Genomic DNA, 19177 nt, shown 5'->3' on the forward strand with positions numbered 1-19177 from the left:
GTCGCCGGCGGCCTTGCTCGGTGTGCGCGTCCATCACGTTTGGGAGGATTTTATGGGATATTCCTGCCGTAGCATGTGGGTGCATATTGGCAATTGTTGGCCCTTTTACATATTCCACGATACACTTACCTGTTATGGATCCATAACACCAAATGTGTAGTAAAAAGCTATATCAAAAGGCAGTTACGCCGCGTGCATAAAACGCTCTCACTTGGTCGCTTTAATTTACTTGCTACAGCTTCTGAAACCCCCACTTCACGCTGATGGACTTCAATATTTCATTTAAGTAAACGGGTGCCTGAGAGGGGACGGTAATGCTTCTCAGGCCGTGGCAGCTCGGGCACCTGTCTGGGGGTCCCTGCCGCCCTACCTTGTGCTCTCTGGGCCAGAGACGTGTCCTCCTGGGGGGCGGCGGGACAGCAGACGGGCAGAACCTTTGGAGGCCTGGCCTCTGCTGAGGAGGAGCAGGCAACTGGCCACACCCCACGCCAGATCTGTGCCAGACTCCCCTGTCTGTGTGCTTACCGCAGTTTGGGCCTTAACTTGCTCCCTTCCATCCTGTCATTTTGAAGATGACACTTACAAAGAGCTGAAATGCTGACAGCAGGTCTGTGTGCGAGGGACCAGTGACGTGACAAACTGACCCCATTCACACAGGAACTTTTTCTCTTGGGGACCCTCATTTCTGTGATCTCGTCCCTGTTTTTGAATCATTTTGGGAGGGGGGAGCCTGGACGCTCAGTCACTTGGGTACACTTCCGAGTTGGTGCCGTGATTGTTGTGACAATGTGGTTGTCGGACAGGAAAGAGAAAGTAGGAGATTTCCTGGATGAGGAGGCAGCCAAGGCCTTGGAAGAGTCTGTAGACACGGTGATGCCTGTTTGGGGTGACCAGGAGGAACTGGGGTCATCAGGCAGCCTGTAACTTCCCGAGAAGGCTTCCCCAGGTGTCACGTGGGATAGCGCGTGTGGGAGCTCAGCCAATCACAGAGCGTGAATCACGTGTAAGGGGAGCGAATGACAGCGATGGTGAAAAGAGAAAGGAAAAGGATGCACGCCGGCTCGTGATGGGGCTGCGGGGAGCAGAGGTAGGTTTTGTCACTGGACAGTAGGAGTTCCAGCGTGGCTGTCGTTTGGCATATGTATTTGGTAACAAAGCCTCACTGAGCTCTCACTCAGCTCCTGTCTCCCTCTCTGTAGCACCATGAGTCTGAGACTTGGGAAAGAAATGCTTCAATTTGCAAAGTGTCTGTTTGGTTGTTGAATAATAATCACGCAAAATATTCCATTGGCTTCCTTGGCACTGCATGGGGGCCTCTCCAGCATCATCCTTAAAGCGGGATCTCGGGGTCCTTGGGTTGGTGACAGGAGGGGTCTGGAGCCAGCCCAGCTGCCCTGCTTCCAGCTTCACCTGGGCACACCACCCCTGCCTGCAGACCTCGCTGTCACAGGGCTGTCAGGACTCACGAGATGCACAGGTGAGCCTGCAGGTGGTCTGTGGGCCAGGCTCGAAACCAGGGGCCAGGAGTATCCGAGAAAAAAAATGCACCCATTACAAACAAAATGGTAGTTTTTTCTTTTGGTGATGCTTGGTCTTTCTTTTCCTTCCATTTTAGAAATCATTTTAGATGGAATTTTGTAGCATGAATAGATTCTGGCTAATTATATGAGCCGCTTGTGTCCTGGGGGTCACTGAGGCTGCTCTGTCAGTCTGAACCAGGCGAAGCAGAGAGGCTGGGCTGGGGGCGGAGACCCTCTGCATTGTCTAAATGTCTCCCACAAAACCAGAGCGTCCTCCCAAAACCAGCCCACCAGCTGACCAGTCCACTGAACAGGCACAGACAATCAGGGTGTTTCTGCATTGAGAGTGTGGTCTGCTCAGGGGCCCACCACCCCCGCCCTGGCAGCCCACCCCCACTGGCTCATGGGATGGGAGACAGACTTTGCATCCGGGCGAGTTGTCCCAAAGGTCTGGGGCTGGGGGCGAGCCCAGTCCTGCCGGATGCCAGGCGCGTGTAATAGGAAGATCCCCAAAATAAAATTCTACTTGTCACTGAGACATTCCTCGACTGTTAGCAATCAATTGGGGGTGGGGGCGAGGGAGGTGGGAAATACCAAAGGACATCAAAGGGGGTCTCACTCCAGACTCTGTTCTGTTCCAAGGCTCCGTAATTGGGGAAGGTTGCGTGCTCAATAATTTGTGAGCCTCCAAACACGCAGGTTATTGTTTGCGGACAGATGGCGCCCCGCGTTTTATCGCTCTTCCTTCTGTGGGTCCTCATATGTGGGACTGATGTGCGTTCTGAAGTCTTTGTCTCCTTGCTAAAATCTCTAATCTAAAACAGGCAATCACACACGGAGGCAGGGCTTCAGAGGCATAATCAGAGTTTTAAAAGCGAAGGGAGGGGGAGAGCCAGAATCCGAGTGCGGTTATGAGGCAGATGTGTTTGCAGAAAATGGGAGAGGTTGTTAGGGGATTGAAAGTGGACACATGAGTGGAACCCGGATGCAGAGGGAGCGGGCAGGCAGGGCTCCCTGGCATCACGGCTCTGGCCGGTGGGGCTGAGCCCTACTGTCCCCCGAGAGAGGGGTCTTTGTGTCGGCAGGCAGCCGTCCTGGGGTCTGGGAGGCCCCATCCCGGAGCTGCGGCCGCCCCTGAGAGTTAAATCATGTCGGTCTACAGGAAGGAAATGAAATAGACGAACTCGCTTCTCTTCTCTTCCTACGGGTTTTCTTTTTTATTCTGAAGATAGAATTACTGTTTGTAAGCATCTGAAACTCATTAGGGGCCCTGCAGTCTGTCAGGTGCCGACGCAAGAAACTGCTGAAACCAAACGGGTGCCTGCACCGAGGGCTGGAAATTTGTCATGTGCTGATGAGCAGTTATAATAATATATGAGCAAATCACAAGCATTCTGCAAATTAATCACATTTTTTCCCCTTCTCCCTTGTCTCTGGGAGAGTGGCTTTGCAGGCAGACGTAGGTGAGGCAGCTCTCCTCACAGATGGTCGCGCTGGCATCAGATGGAATTTATATAACAGTAATTCTGATTTCCTGCCAAAGTAGCAGCGAACACACCAGGGAGATGGTAGAAGGCGAGTCATGTGGTTTTGCTGAGGTTGTTGTGGGAAGTTTAAGGGGGGAAATCTCAAATTTTCCTCTGTGCCTTTACTGTTTTTGCCTGAAGGGCCAGAAACGGAACGCCGTTCTGCCATGGGCGAAATCCGTCACATCTTTTCTTGTGACTTGTGCTGAAAGAGTGCTTCGCAGCTGTTGGAGCTGCTGGCGGTGACAGAGCCCCAGGACTCGACTCCTGGCTGGCTCCGGACAAGATTTAAAGGGGAGAGGGGTCAGAAGGTGGCAGCCTACAAGCGGGGGACAGCAAGCCCCCCCCCCCCGCCTGCCCCTGGCTCTGGGGACCTGCAGGGGCTTTGCAAGTGTCCTTTTCAATGGAGCCTCTAACCACCCTCACTTCGCTTCCACAGGGCTCCGTTTATAATTCCTCGGGATTTATTCAAGTGGTTGAAAGCCATGGCGATTAAAGTGATCATCTCTGTTTAGCAGCTCGCAGACCTGGAGCGTGTCGGTGTCTGTGCAGGGGTGTGTGTGCGTGTGTGTGCGCGCGCGCGTGTGCGTGCCACCGTCAGCCTGCACCTGGGTGCCTGTCCTAGGTCCGGAAGCCTCCCTGTGCTCTCACCCCCTCACGCCGACCCACCCACAGGTCCTCGTGTTTTGTGGGGGATGAACAGGTACAGGGGTGACCCTGAGGGACAAGTGGCTCTCCCACCAGGCGCCTCCCCCACAAGGGGACGCGATACCAAGATGGCGTGTACTCCGCATTACACAACAGTCCTGCCGCTGGGGTTTTTCCCAGTGTGGAGCCCTGCCCGTTTGTTGTGGTTTATGTGACTCCAGGGGAATAAGTGGATTAGACGGAAACTTTAGCATGCTTCACTGCAGCTGGGTGCCGACATCTGTCATTCCTCAGCCGAGTTCTGGATCGTGCCAGCAGGAGAAGGCATAGTCTGACACCTTTGATTTCAGAGCCTTTTAGAGGGGGGGCGAGAAGAAAGGAGCAGCGCTCCCTTTGTGACTTCCTCAGAAAAGCCACCTCTCTTCTCTGCTTTATTGTATTTCATTGTTGGCATGTGACGACACTAGTGGCACTCAGCGAGCGCCGAACGTTGAAAAGTTTATGCTTCCATCGCTCCCTTTTACTTTGTAATTGCCTGTTGTTCACAGTACCACTCTGCTGAATTGGATGCAATGGCAAAGTAGCCATTTAAAAATATATCCAGTGGGTCTGTCTATGTTTGATTCTGTCAGTAAGGGAGCTGTGTGCTCCTCTCACACATAAACTCACATGAATACACACAACAGCCGGAAATCTGAGGAATGTGACTTGTTTCCACTACATTGCTTTCGTGACCTGTCTTACAAACCCCTGTGAGACTCCCCCAAACCACAGGAGCCCCCCAAGTGCTAATGTCTTTATGAAAGATGTGTATGGGGGACGGACTTCCGCAGGTGACCTCAAATACCAGCTTCAGGGGTCTGGTGTCTGGTTACTTGGGGCATTTTGTGTTGGTGGCTTTCGCAGGTCTGTTCCCTGGGGCACCCTCAGCACCTGTCACGTGACAGTATTGGCCCCCTTCCCAAGTTTAAATTATGCAATAAAACAGAAACTACAATTAAGGGCTGATGTGTTCGTTTGAAGTGACACAAAGGAAAACGGGAAAGGACTAAAGCAGCAGAGACCACCCACTTGTTTATTTCACTGGGTGTTTATTTCACTGGGTGTGCGCAGGAATGCAACTGTCTGCGGAACAGAAAACCACAGAAGACCTCCCCCCACGCCCCAAAGTAGACAAGGCTGGTGGTTAGACACCCACGGGGGAAACAGAGAGGAAAGGCAGGTGATGCCGGCGTGAGGTGGGTCAGAGGGCACACGGGAGCCAGCTCTGATGTGGCCGCCTCTGGGAAGATATTGCCAGACCTTCCAACTTTTCAAGAGAAACTGTTTTCACATGAAATCTCTGTTTTGAAACATTGGTAATACCTTAATTCTTTTAATCACGTTGGGGACAAAAAATAAATATGTGTATGCCTGCAGCTTATGACCTCTGGGAGGGTGAAGTCCTGTCTGCCTGGAGCCCCCCCCACACCCTCGGCCACCTGGGTGGGGCTGTCTCATCGCCACACAGGAAGTGGCACAGTGGAGGAGCCAGGGAGCGGGGAGTGGGGAGGCGTGGCTCATGGAGCTTGACTGGGAGACTGAGCTCCCCTGCAGGCCACAGAGTAAAACGCAGACACCCAGTGACCCATGGTGGACCCGAAAATGGCCTAGCCCATGTGTGCCGTCCATGAACACGGAGCATGAGGGCAGTGTGGCAGCTGGGACTGCAATTCCCAAGGGTCTCCAGCAGCCCAGAGCACTTGGATTTTCCTGGTGAGGAGAAGAGCAGAGCAGGGTGGGCCTTCCAGGTCTGGAGCACAGCCCAGGGCTGGGCAACGTACAGGGGTGTGGCTTGCACCCAGGGTGGAGGGATGCATGGTGGGGCTAGGTCCTCACAAGGCCAGAAGTTGGGTTCAAGGTCAGGGCTGCACACCCCGGGGTGTCCCTAGGCCCCAGTGAAGGTGAGAACACAGGGCTTGGCAGAGAGGTCACCCCGCAAGGCAGGGGCCCGAGCCCTACCTACGTGGCTGCTCAGGGGAAACAAGCCCTGCCCCCCTTGTGCAGAGCCCCAGGAGTTTCCAGCGTCCTGTGGGAAGGGAGAGGCCCTCCAAGCCTGTATCACAAGAAGCCATCAGTGAACAGTGCCCCACAGACCCCATGAAGTGCCCAGGGGTGTGGCATGTTTGATAAGTGCTGGAGGGATTCTGCCACTGGGTCCCACGAAAGGTTTCAGGAGGAGCTGGGGTTTGGGGAGGTCTGACAGGAAGGAGGTTTGGGGCTGAAGGTGGAGATGGCAGTGAGCACTAGGTAAGAAGGGCTTGCAGGTGGACAGCCAGGCTGAGAGGACAGGACGCTGGGCTACGGGACAGGGAGTCGCAGCAGCTGGACAGCAGGGTAGGTCCAAGCACGGCTGGGCCCTGGGACTGGCCGGGCCAATGGGCCTGCCCGTCACCTTTTTGTCCTTCTGGTGTCCTCTGCCACAAGCATCCTCGCTGCGCTTCTGGGGTGGGCTATAGACCCCGTGGGCCTGCTGGTGCCCAGAGGGGGGTCCACGTGGCGCTGGAGCACTTCTGCTAAGCACCAGGTGTCCCTGTCGCTGTCTGGTTGCCACGAGAACTTTGGGTGCTCTTGAGAGGGGACGAACGGACGGTAAAAGTGTGGCTGGGGGCGCTTTGCTGATTGGGGTGTGCTGAGCTGATTGGGGGTGCTGAGCCGACGGGGGGTGCTGGGCTGATTGGGGGGCACTGGGCTGACTGGGGGTTGCTGGGCTGGCTAATTTTGGAACCACGTCTCCCATGTTTGCCATCTCTGGAGTACCACCTCAGTATTTCATATCGCATTTTGTTAAAGACTTAAAAAAAAATAGCTTTATTTTAGCAATACCACCCAACTTTGACTCACTAGTTTTTCCTAAGGCTCTTATGTAAAAAGCAGTCTGCTGGCTTCCATCTGGAGTCACCTCCAGCTGTGTGGTGCTCCAGGTTCCCTGGTCCCCAATATTGGGAGGGAGGAGAGAGTTTTAGGGGAGGCGAGGTTTGCTGTGCGACACTGGGTAAGCCGCCAGCCCCTCTGTCTCCCGCACCCCTCTCTGGCCTCTCCCAGCAGTTCGTTCAGGATTAAATGGGCTCACCCAGAGACAAATACTGGGTACTGTGAGAGTATTGTTAGCTTATCTTATGTCTAAAAATCTCCAAACAAGGAAAGTAAGTTCGTCGACCCTTTGCAGGTAATTTAATGACAAACATAAATGCTTTCATAAAATCTCAGGAATGATTTCAGGTCCCAGGTCCATAGTGGCCTGTGAGCGCCGGCTGGCTGCCTGACCCCCAGGCAGGCTATTGGCTGCTGAGGGCACAGATTTCAGGCCAGGTCGGGTGGTCTGGGCCATAGCACAGGAAGGAAGTTGCTGAGGAGGGGGCCACCACGAGGCCCGAGGCACTGGACTGCAGGGGGTGGCAGTTGGGGGGTGAGCTGGGAGGACCTGGGAGACTCCTACACGCCCCCCACAGATGCTCTACCAGACACCCTTCCCTGCAGACACTTGCTGCAGTCTAGTCTCAGCTTCTGAGCTTTCATGTAAGCTGAACTTGAACCTGAAGCCTCAGGGAGTCAGCAGGACACAGTGGCTTGAGCCCTGGCTGCAGGCTCCAAGACAGCTACTGTAAGGCAGGATGCCACCTTTCTCTGGACAAACGGGGACGCTCTCCAACCTCGGTGAGCAAGTGGGGTTCCCAGCAGCTGCCCTCAGTATCGTCGGAGAAATCAAAATGCACACAGATTACTCATATATCGGTCAAGGTTCCCGCACAGCAGGCACTTCCTTGCAGGCAGCCCTTCCGTACTTAAAGCTACGTGTCCCAAACCTTTACTCCATCCTCTGCATGCACCACGCACTATGCCCTGCGCTCTCCCAGCCTTCCCCTACCTCATCCTCACAACAGCCCTTTCAGTGAGCTGTTGTCATCATGCCCATTTTGCAGATGAAAAAACTGAGACTTGGAAAGTTAGATCAGTGGCCCAAAGCACAGAACCCATAAGCGGCAGGTATGGTTTGAACCCAGTGCCTGCCTGGAGAGCCCGCACGCTTCACCCCTGTGTCTGAGTGACACCAGAGTCGTGTCCTGCAGGGTCTGTGCTGCATCATGTGCCCACTCCCTCCTCCAGGAGAAGCCTAAGTGTCACCTGCTTGGCTCCAGGATACTGGGGCCGCACGCTTAGCTGTGGTCATCTGACCTGGGCTGTTGTGCTGTTAACTGTCCACTGAAAATAAACCCAATTTAACTTTAAACAACTCTTGAAATAATAGTTTATTTTCGTATAGATTGAGACCTGCAAAAAGGTTTTGTGGGGAGTACAGAGCATCCCCATGTGTCTTACACCCACTTTCCCTATTATTAACATCTTACATTAGTAGGGTAATTTGTCACAATTAATGACCCAATATCAATACATTATTATTAAGTAAAGTCCATATTTTACCCAGATTTCCTTAGTTTTTACCTAATGTGCTTTATCTGTTCCAGGATCCCATCCAGGAGACCCCATTACGTGTCGTTGTCATGTCTTATAAGGCCCCGCTTGGCTGTGACAGTTTCTCGGCTTTTCCCTGTTTTTGATGACTTGGTAGAATGCCCTCAGTTGGAATTTTTCACGGTCAGACTTGGGGTGTGGGCTTTAAGGAAGAAGCCCGCAGAAGTGAAGTGCCCTCTCATCATCTCGAATCAGGGCGCGTGCTGTCTCCCGGACCTGGGTCACCTGGCTGAGGTAGTGTTTATCAGGTGGCTTCCTGTTTCCCACTGGGGTCCTGTGAAGGTGTATCCATGCAGCCCACAGACAGGTGTGGGAGATACTGCACCCCCAGGGGTACGTCCACACAGATGGTCGGGGAGCAGGGAACATTTGTCTACTTTCTCCATGTCCTTATCGATTCAGTCCTCTAGTTACTTACGTCAGTGTGAGGGGTTTATTTTTTATCTGCGGTTGTAATCCAACAGGAATGCTATTTTGGTGTTGCTGGAGTTGTTCCAGCTCTGGCCACTAGGGGCGCGTTCCGGGCTCTGTGCTGCTTTGACACCCCGCTCCCCGCCATGCCTCCCCCCCACCAGAAGTGTGTTTTTTTAAGCAATTCCTTCCTTTCTGGCACAAGGTGCTCCAGGACCATCTTGTGTATTTCCCGCTCCAGCCCTGGAATCAGCCATTTCTCCAAGGAGCCCTGGTTCCTTTTCTGGAGAACATTAGAGATCACGTCTGGGTGCTGAGTGCTGGCTGACACCGTGTGTCATGGGGTGTCATGGGTTCTCGGCCCGCAGCTGACAGAACGAGGACACGCTGTGCATACTAACCCCTGCATATGCTGGTATCTGTGTTCCACGTTATAAGCTAAACACGGTTTCTGGCTGATGGCTCCAATCCATTACCACACGGATCAAAATTCACTTTCAAAATAGTAAAATAATTTTGGTAGTGTTTTAAATTAAACCCCAAATCATAGGAAATTTAAAACCTAAAATTATTTATACTAAGGATATTCCAAAGTGTTTTAGCATCTTTGATTAGATGGATGAATATCTTTTTTGAAAACTGAAAACATAAATTATGTACCTGATTAGAAGCATTTTTGCCTATTTAGAATTAGGCAAATTAAAATAGAAATTAAAAAATATGTATATACATATATGTATATATGATGTGTGCAACTGAGAAAATGGCTTTCTGTCGGTGCAATGCACCTTTGTGTATATTTTCACCCATCTCATCGTCCCTGCCGGGCCTGTTGAACCTGGTAGAGGATGCCGGGGTCCTGGCCAGGGACCCTCCCCATTTGCAGACACTCAGAGGGAGCAGCAGCGGGCCCACGTGGACCAGACCCCGCCTGAGTCCGCTGGCTCCACCACGCCCAGTGAATTCTGCAGTGCAGGTCGAGTCCACCTCTGGGGGGCCCAGTTTCTAACGTAACCAACTGGTCCTATAGGTGGAGCCGTTTTCTTACCACTTGCCTGCATTTTGCCAGCGTCTGAGTTTCAGGGAACACAGAGGGCTCTGGCTAGGCGCAAGAGGAGGAGAGCTGTTCCCGAGCTCTCCAGTCCCTGAGGCCTGCGCATGCCAGCTGCCTCTGAGGGCTCCTCTCTCCACTTCATCACCTGGCTCCTTCTAGAAAAGGGCCCCTGAAATATGACTGTGGGAGGCCCTTCTAGGGCAGCTTAAAAATATGCCATGATCCTATCCTTGGCAGAGGGTACCCATAAGGGAAGGAGGGAGCGGTCCGATGGTCCACGTGTGCGCTCAGGCCCGTGCGTCTCTGGGAGCTGCCGCACCAGGCCACGGAGTTGCCAGGCACGCTCTCCCACGCTCTTCCTCCCCGGAGGCCACGCCCACCCTGGGGCCGGGACCTTTGGCCAGGACTGGTCACACACTGTCTCTTTCCATTTATTTCAGTGAAGACAGAAGGCCCCAGTGTGCCGATCTGAAAGGCTTGGGCTGGTCTGAGAGATGCCGGGCAGTGTGAGGACTCGGGCTGTGTTTGCCGATGTCACTGGGTCTACCTTGGCAAGGGACCCCCAGTCCGTCGTGGACACCGTGACCATCTTCTGGACCCTTTCCCTTGTGTTGACCTCAATGATGAATCAGATTGTGGGGACTGTTTCTCCCCACGCTAGGCCATCCTTACTCCAGTGTCTGGTCTGTGCCTCTGTCACCATGTATAGGCCCAGCCTCTGGGAAAAGCACACATGGGTCTCTTCTGAAGTATGATTTTTCTCTCCCAACGACTCTTTCTGGGCACTGGCTCTGAGCCATCTTTCAGCCAGAAACTGCAGCCTTGCTCAAAGCAGTTGGGTACCTCCCCCCAGCCCCCCAGAGAGCACTTGGCCCCTTCCTCCTCCCACAGGTGTCTCCAATAGGCTGTAACCCCTGGCAGTAGCCTGGGTTGTGGGACCAGTCATTCAGCGTGTCCTGGGTGGGCACTGTGCCTGGCAGGCTCCCGCATGATGCTGAAAGAGCTGGCTGGCTCTCGGGACAGTGCATGCAGCAGGCACCAGTGCGAGCCCATGGCCGTGGGTCTCAGGTGTGCTGCGTGAGCATGGGCAGGGCACTTCCCAGCCCTGTGGCTGCGTGCTCAATACCAGGGTTTGGTGGGCATCGGAAGGCCACAGTCATGTGTGTCCATAGGGGTGTGACATACAAATAATGCATGGTAGGGCACGCCCCTCCAGGGTGTCCGGGGATGCCCTCCTGGAGCAGCCTTTGGTCCTGACTAAAGATGCCCCTTTGCAGTGACTCTTCTGACAAGCAGTGTATGGGGGTGACCCAAGGGAGCGGGGGGATGAGTGTCCGTTCTGAGATAACCCTAAGGTCAAGCTCCTGATCAGAGACCAGCAGCTGTGTGTAGCTGACTTTGGACCATGGTTTGATGTCTCTGAGCCCGGGATTCGTGTCTGGAAGGTAGACAGCATCTCCCCACCACATCTCCCCACTGTTGGTCATGAAGATGATTGAGGCAGTGCCTGCAAATGTGTTCTGGGCAGTGGGTGTCACCCCATTTTCCCAGCACCCCAGGACTGAACACCAGAGCTTGGTCACCTTGCCCTCTGCCTGCTCTTGCCTGCTGCCCACAGCTGAGGAGAAAACAGCAGTTGGGAAAGTCTGGAGGCCCTGCAGATGCAGCTGCCCACAAGTGTGCTGCTGTAATTAATGGATGGTCCCCCAAGGGCAGGCATTTTCCTCTCCCCCTTAGGTCCAAGGAAAGAGCAGATATTTCCATCGTAGCAAGTAAGAAAAATACCTGGTTTCCCCACTTTTGTGATAAACAATGTACGACTTGCTTTCTCCTCACTCCTCTTGACCCTGTACACTGTATACATATTTATATATTATTCATAGTGGATTAAAAATGAATGTGCTCTTTACCACGGCTCCACGGCACAGTGACAATACAAATTAACGTACGATGTACTTACTTTTCACGTGGCAGTGATGGGAAATGTTGATGGCCTTGCAGTGGGGCGGGTGGTGGGGTGCCCTCTGGCCGCACTGTCGGGGCTCAGGGCCCTGGCTGCACAGGGATGGGACCCAGGGGCCTTCCCACTTCCCTGCTCCAGGCAGTGAGGCCCAGGCTCCAGGGGGTCCTGTGAGCCTGGCCCTGCTTGCTTCCCCCACACGCTTCACCTTCACCCCAGGGACCTGCTGCCCTGGTCCCATCAGAGTGCCTCGCTGTCACCTTCGCCCAGGCTGGACCTGTCATTTCTTCAAAGAACTTCCTCCTACATCAGTCTTATGGGGACCTATCAGAAGGGCGTGTGCTTGTGTACATGTGTGTGCATGTTCGTGTGTGTGTATGTGTGTATCCTCTAAAAACACATTGCAATCATGACTCTGGTAAGGATTTTGGAGAATCGGGACTTAAGTACTTTCTATCCATTGGAAATTTGTTCTGAAGTGAAACTGTTCAGGTTTCACCTGTGTGATGGGGTGGTGCCTGCCCTTAATGGCAGTCGGCTCAGATGTGAGGAAAAATAGAAACGCATGTGAAAATCTGCGGGCATGGCCTTAGTGTCTGCAGCAGCTACCAATTGGATCAAAGACTCTCCTTACAAAGTGCATGCCAAGGCCACGGTCCTCAAGGCTGTGGTGCGGTAGCGACCTCCTCTGCACCTGAACACACGCGTGTGCACTGCCAACCACACTCCATCTCACTGAGGCTCACATGAAGACGGAGTCGGCACTAGTGTTTTGGCCACTCAAGTATCCAATATGCCGGGATCGCTGTGCATCTCTGATCCCACCACGAAACGGAGGTTCAGATATAACCATCGGGAGAAGCCATGATTAATATTTTAGAATCAGTTGGTGGGAAAAATGTACTAAGTGCTTTTATGCCAAGTTGGCCGATTCAAAAAGGCTTTTATTGTAAATAAAGGTGATATTTGAGGTTTTCTATTTGGTTTGCTGAGATGCATGTGGCATGGCTCCCACGGGGGTGCAGTTTGCAGAGGGGTGGCTTCCAAAGGTTACACCATAGAATTTATACAAAAGTGTATTATTCAGGAACAGTAACAGAAAATATAATAAACAGCTTTCATAAATGGGCAAAAAAAGCACGGGAGAACCAATAGGAATCCTGGTGACTGCAGTACATTTACTAAACATTACCTCTTTGGGTCATTGTGCCAGACTTCTGGTCCTGTTACTCATTCATTTTCTTACTGATGTTCTTACTGTCAGACCACGGTGCTGCCCTCCTTCAGGCACTTTCTGCCATATAATAAGTAAGCTTACGAGTTAGCTCCAGCTTTATCTGAGCCATGGTAGTCAGGCCAGTGCCCACTCCTAGCCCATGAGCTATTACAGAGCTGCCCTTGTGGGAACCCAGAAAATATAGTCCATTTCTGAGAAGCTTTGGGCAAAACTTTAAAAATGTCTTCCAGGCTTCCTGTTATGTCAGCCCTTCTCCCGGGTCCTTTGGATCAGCTTCAAGTGGCTCGTTTGCCTCCAGCGATAGCTTGGGGCCCCCTTTCTCCTGCCTGGGAGCTGCCCTTCCAGAGTTCCTTGGATCCTCTCTCGCGGGGCCCCGGGTATGGCTGAGTGTCCACGAGAGTGACAGCTTCCTGATTGGATGGCTGAGGGTCTGCTTGAAACTCACTGATGCCAGCTTGGCTCTGACTTAGACTCACTGTTCTGGTGGGAGAATGGGTATGGCCTTCCCTACTCCATTGCCACCGCTGTCACCTGGATTCTCCCCTTCTCCAATGTGGTGAAGAATAGGGCCACTTACTTGTAAAAGCCCTAAATCTACATTAGAAACACGAGTGTCAGTTCTCCTTCCACCAGCTCAGGACCGTCCCTGCCACGTGTGGGAGAGCGGATCCCGTGGGCCCTGAAGGGGGCACTGGGTCACAGGAAGGGGGGGGTGACGCTGCCTCGTCCTTTTCTTGCCTGTCAGTCAGGGTCAGAGCCCTTCTGCCCATCGTTCATGCTCTTGTCACGGTAGCTTGTGTGGCAGGACCAGCAACTGGGCTTCTCGGGGGGTTTCCTTTGTTCTTAACCCCAAAGGCTACAGATGTGCACATTGGCTTTTGAAAGTGGGCACGTTGGTCCAATTCAGCCTTGTGTCATGGGCAACAGTAGACACAAAAGGCGTGGAAGCTTTATCCAGAGTGGATCGTTCCTTCAAACAGGCAAGGGGAAGCAGTTACGTAACAGTTCAGCTCTACGGACAGTTCGTGCCACCGGGGTCTTGGCAGCAGTGGTACCAAGACGCTGCTGCTTCCTGCCTGAGGAACTTACAGGCAGCCAGAGGGACCAGTCCACACACAGCAGCCCACAAAGCAGGCGCCGAGGTTGGGCAGAGCCTTGAAAACGAGGGGGGTTTGGCCTCAGGGAGAGGGTAGCAGAGCAAGGGGGTGAAGGCTGTGCGAGATGCAGCCTCTGTGGAGACCCCCTCCTCGGTTGGTGTGCTGTGTGCAAAGGGGGCTCTCCAGAGAAGACTGGACCTTGGTCACGACTGAGCTCAGAAGGCCCTGGTCTTTCCCTGGGCGTCGCTGGCCATCCGAGATTTGGGGCAGGGAAATCAAAGGTGGAGGTTCTTCTTTAGGAGCTCGCTCAGGTGCCCCAGGAGGACAGACGTGGGGACAGTGGGGACATGGAGCTCTCCTGCAGACTGCCACAGTCACGGTCTAGGCCAGAGTTGGCACACGCACTGGACCAGGTTCTGAAGAAGGGCTTGGGGAAAGAAAGAATCGACAGGTAAAATGGATTTGTCCTGGAGGAAGGGGAGACCGGCTAGCTCACTGAGAGAGAAGCCGCCCCTGGAGCCGTGTGCTGTTCGGAGGGAAGGCGAGCCTCGGTGGCATGCTTGCTAGGCGTCCAGTTTCTCGGGGATCAGACTGTTTGGCAAAGTAGGTACAAAGGACGTCTGCTATTACTGCTCTAGAAAAGGCTGCATATGCAGTCTGGATGTTTTCTGGGGTAGATGGCTGGGCCCATTTATTTACTTGTTTATTTTTCTGAGTGAATGAACCCTAGCCCTGGGCCTTGACATCTCTGGGTGCCAGGTGGAACACCACTCATGAACTTCCAGGAATGGCACGTCAGCAGCTTCCCAGCATGGCGGGCTGCAATTGTCCCATTATAACTTCCCAATTAGACTCTCTAGCAGCTCCTTTGATGGCAGAAATCTGTGCCTATCTGCTCAGCCCAAGAACAGAGAAATCAGGTGTGAAGGAAAACCCATCTCTGCTCTGATCAGAGCCCTTCTAGAAAAGTTCCATGTCAAGGGTCCTCTTCAAAATCGAGCTTCTTTAAAGTGACCAGCCTGCGTGATACCCTCTACCACCTGCTCCAGATTCCACAGACGCCCCAGCTTAGCAGGTCCAGCTCACCCACAAGTGAAGCTGGGTGACACCGCTCTGTGGCTCTTGCCATGGGTGGTTTGCATATCAGTGCAGAGGTCCTAGGAGGGTGCAAAGCAGGCTGGCTATGCTGACCCAGATCAGCGTCCCAGATGGAGGGACTTGGGTCTTTCCTCGTGCCGAGTGCAGGCAAGTCCCATCCAGGGCTCGGACCCGCCTGTCTCTTTGGGTACTGCCTAGGAGCTAAGAATGCTTTGTACATTTTTAAATGATTGGAAACAAAACCAAAGCAAGAATAATATTTCATCACACATGAAAATTATGTGAAATTCAAATTTCAGTGTCCATAAATAAATGTTTGAGCTTCTGCAATAAAAAGTCGGAAATGCGTTTCTCCTCTTGTTGCAGAAGTACCTACACGCTGTCTCAATTTTGCCTCTTGGCTTGCAAAGCCTAAAATACTTACCATCTAACTTTCCATAAAAACGTCTCAGGTGTTGGGAACTATCTCTTCTGTCACCCAGAAAGTCTGAGTTAAAAACCCTGGATAAAAAGCGCTATTGCGCCCAAGTTCTTACTCATTATCCTGCTAACCTACTGTTTGTCCACACAGATGTACCGGCTGCGTGTCTGCCCTTCGCAAAGCGCGGTCAGCGTACCGGGGACCATACCGGGTATCCCGGTCGTGGTCCTTCGGACTCCGCGCGCCGCCGAGCAGCAAGCTGCAGCGCTGACTGGCCACTCTTTCTGCCCGCAGGTCACCGGCCTTTCCAGTGTCGCTACTGCCCCTATAGTGCCTCCCAGAAGGGGAACCTGAAGACCCACGTCCTGTGCGTCCATCGCATGCCTTTTGACAACAGCCAGTATCCTGACCGCCGGTTCAAGCGCTCCAGAGTCGACTCAGAGGCTTCTGGGAATTTCGAAGACCCCACGGCCGGCAAGGCGGGGAGCTCAGCGGAGCCGGCGGAGGAGGGCAGCCAGGCCCCGGTGGACCGCAACTGAGCGAGCCCGCCCGTGTGTCGCAGTGTTCTGTTACATGGTTGTAGGGCTGTGCGTCTGGTGAAAGAGTTTGCTGACGCATCCGGAGGGAAAAAATCATGTACAACTCCCCGCTAGTGTATAGAACATTTAAAAATTTTAAAAAGATATCTCTATATATATATTACAAAAGCTCCCCAGCCCTTGACAATGGCTGCTAAACTGTTACCTGGCAACAAGAACTTGCAAACAATGCAGGTGGGGACAGGAGGCTCCAGACAAGCCCAGTGTCCTCCAAGCTCCGCTTCGGGGAGCTGGGGGCCCTTCCAACTCCAACGTGGTCTTTGTCCAAAACTCATGCTCTTAACTGAAAAACGATACCATCTCAGTGCTTTAGTGCTGCCTAAGATGGAGGGCCTGCATTTTCCTTGTTGAAAACACCTCTGTCATCTGACACCAGCTGCTGTCATTTGCCTAGCACCCAAATGACACGTGCAGGGAGGCAGCCACGGTGCCAGTCAGACTGGAGCGGTCACTGCAGAGAAAATCAATTCACGTGGTGTCCTGACTGCACTCTCGGAGAAATCTTAGACGGCCCGCAGCCCGTGTTGGGCTGCCCCACGCTGCAAACGATTGCCATCTTAAACGTGCATTTAAAAAATCCACAGCCAAACGAATCAATGGTCAGGAAGTGTCTGCAGACAAATGTCCACTGCAGGCTTGATGACTAATTCCTTTTTTTAGATCCAATTGCAGTATTGAGAGAAATGCTTTTTTCTTGTCTTTTTTTTTTTTTTTTAATTTTTGGATTAAAAAAAAGTGGCTAATAAAAAAAATTAGGGGAACATTCTATAAAATGTTAGAAAAACTAGCCACCCTATGCATAGAAGGTGCTGGTGAGAAATGGAAATGTATGTAATAATAGAAAGATTGTTCTTTATTATGATTTTTAAATTTTTACTTGAATGAAGGCTGCTCTGGTCCTTGTTATTAGAATTTTTTTTTTTCATGTGTTGGTTTTTGTAAGTGTCACAGACATGAAGCAAGATTCTCTTCTCCGGCCAGTTCTTATGAAACAGCTTGTATTAACGTAGGAATGCAAGCAGCCTTCTCTCTGTGGCTAAGGGAGAAAACTGTTGGAGTTAAAATGTCTGTTTTTGTAAAACAAATGTGTTCTATATTTTTGTAGATTTTAGATTTTCTACTGATTGGATACTCCAAATTTATGAAGTTCTGCACCACTCAGAGGGAGATTTTGAGGGCCAATAATGAAACACTTAACTCATTTTTTTTTTTTAACAAGCAGTTGAAGGACACTAGTAATTAAGGGTTGTTCTTGAATCTGCTCGAATGGCAAAAAGGTTCAGCCTCTTAACTTCCTTCCTCTGAGTGACAGGAAACCGGTGCTGTTGCTGTTGGGAAGAAAAGAAGGAATAACTTCTAAAACAAAGTCACTCAGACTTAAAAAAAAGTCGATATTTCCTTGCAGGCTGGGCGCACAGAATGAAACCCCAGGGCCTTAAAAACTTCAGCTCTATAGCAGTTTACAAAAATACTAAACTGCAATCAATGTAAATAAAATGCTTCGCTATCCTGAGACCAGAAGGACTCAGGCTAATAAGAAATCCGGTTTGCATATGCTGTCGAGAGGGTGTCACTCACCCCAGGGTGCAGTGTAAACGAGGTTGCCCTGCAACCTGGGCCCATCTGGCATACAGCAAACTGCTTTCTTGTTTTTCTAGAATAGTTCTCACTGCCTTACTTAAATCGAGTTGATAAACTTAATGCAACTGTTTCTATGATCCTAGAGAAAGGACTGAAATGTTACCGCAAACGTTCTGACTGTAGTAAGCTTTAGCATTTTAACTGCACTACTGTGTTTGGTGGCTGTGCCGGTCGCTTGCTTTCTGTGTGTTTGCCCCGCCTTTGGTATCTTAGCAAAGAAAAAAATATATACTGAAAAAAGAAGATAAAAAAAGTAAAAAGGAAAAAAAAAGAGGAAAAAAAAACAAGAGCCACATTCCATTCCCAGCATTTTGGGAGCTCCTTCAGTATTCTTTCGTGTCTTCTGAGCATCGTCAGATGCGACAGGCAATAATTCTGTTTGTGACACTGGGAACAGCCCCTCTTCTTTGTGGCGTGTGTGTTGATTCCATTTTGTCCAGTGCTGCCGTCCCCTTTTCCCCCTCTCACACAGGCCTTCCTTCCAGAACATTTGTAACTTGTAATACAAACAAGTGACAGCCGCAGTGATGCAGTGTCAGTTTCTGAATGTCATCAGGTTCTCCTATCTAAACATGTCAAGTTTCCCTGTAACTTCTGTAGTCTGTGATTCTGGTCAGAATACTGTCTGCATTCCTACACAAAGGAAAAATCTATCTTGGAGGAATCTGAGATCAATAGAGTAGAGGATTTTGTTGCTATGCTTGTAACAAGTAGAAAACTTTGTATTTAAAGTTTATTCTTGGTCATTATTTATTATTATAAGACATCAGTTGACAGAACTTTATTCTGGTATAGAAAGTATTAAAAGTTGTTTTTTCAGCAATGACTGTTTTCTTTCTGCTGTTAGAATAAAATGTCTTTGAAGCAGTCCAGTTTTATCCAGTGTTTTATGCAATAAAACCTCTACCTCTGGAAAAAAACAAACATCTTTTCCTATTCACTTATGTTTACTAGGAAGAGGAAAACATATTTTTTGCAGCTTTGTCAGACTTTGGTAAGACTTGGTCAAATCCCACTTAGAAAGGAAACAAAAGCCCAGCAGTGTTCTGGGCGGGGTGGGGGGGGGATGTCCCCACTGCCTTGAGGTGTAGAAACTGAATGGCTCTCGTTGCAGCGTAAACAGTGTATGTATGCGCACACGTGCACGTGTGAACTGTTTCTGCAAAGGCTCACAGACATCAGTTTCAGTAAGGTAAAACCTTTGGAAATACGTAATGCTCTTCATATTACAATAATTACAATAATGATATAAGACGCTTAAAGCTTTGGGATCCATTAGTCCCCTTTACTGGTAGAAAGTGTTTTTTAAAAACCACTAAATGCAAGGAAGCCTTTTACCTTCAAATATCAGAGGATAATCTGAATTCTTCTTCTAGAAGTAAAGGAAATGAACAAATAATGAGGTCTGCGGCGCTGGGGACACTGGCTAGAGAGGGTTTGGATTCGAAGGGTC

The 19177-nt window shown here is 51.2% G+C and overlaps 1 protein-coding gene across 5 annotated transcripts in view; it reads left to right on the top strand.

Moving 5' to 3' along the window:
• Window positions 1–18591, top strand: part of ZNF536 (zinc finger protein 536) — a 383307-nt gene extending 364716 nt beyond the window's left edge. For all 5 annotated transcript variants that reach the window (XM_088800388.1, XM_074314979.2, XM_088800385.1 and 2 more), the window contains one exon: window positions 15779–18591. In XM_088800388.1, coding sequence (XP_088656514.1) covers window positions 15779–16023 — 245 coding nt within the window. In that variant the 3' untranslated portion in view covers window positions 16024–18591. The remainder of the gene's footprint in view (window positions 1–15778) is intronic.
• Window positions 18592–19177: the final 586 nt, after the last annotated feature.

The sequence above is a fragment of the Rhinolophus sinicus genome, chromosome 8 (genome assembly GCF_057876585.1).
Source record: "Rhinolophus sinicus isolate RSI-liver-muscle chromosome 8, RSI-T2T, whole genome shotgun sequence".
Classification (NCBI taxonomy): Eukaryota; Metazoa; Chordata; class Mammalia; order Chiroptera; family Rhinolophidae; genus Rhinolophus; species Rhinolophus sinicus.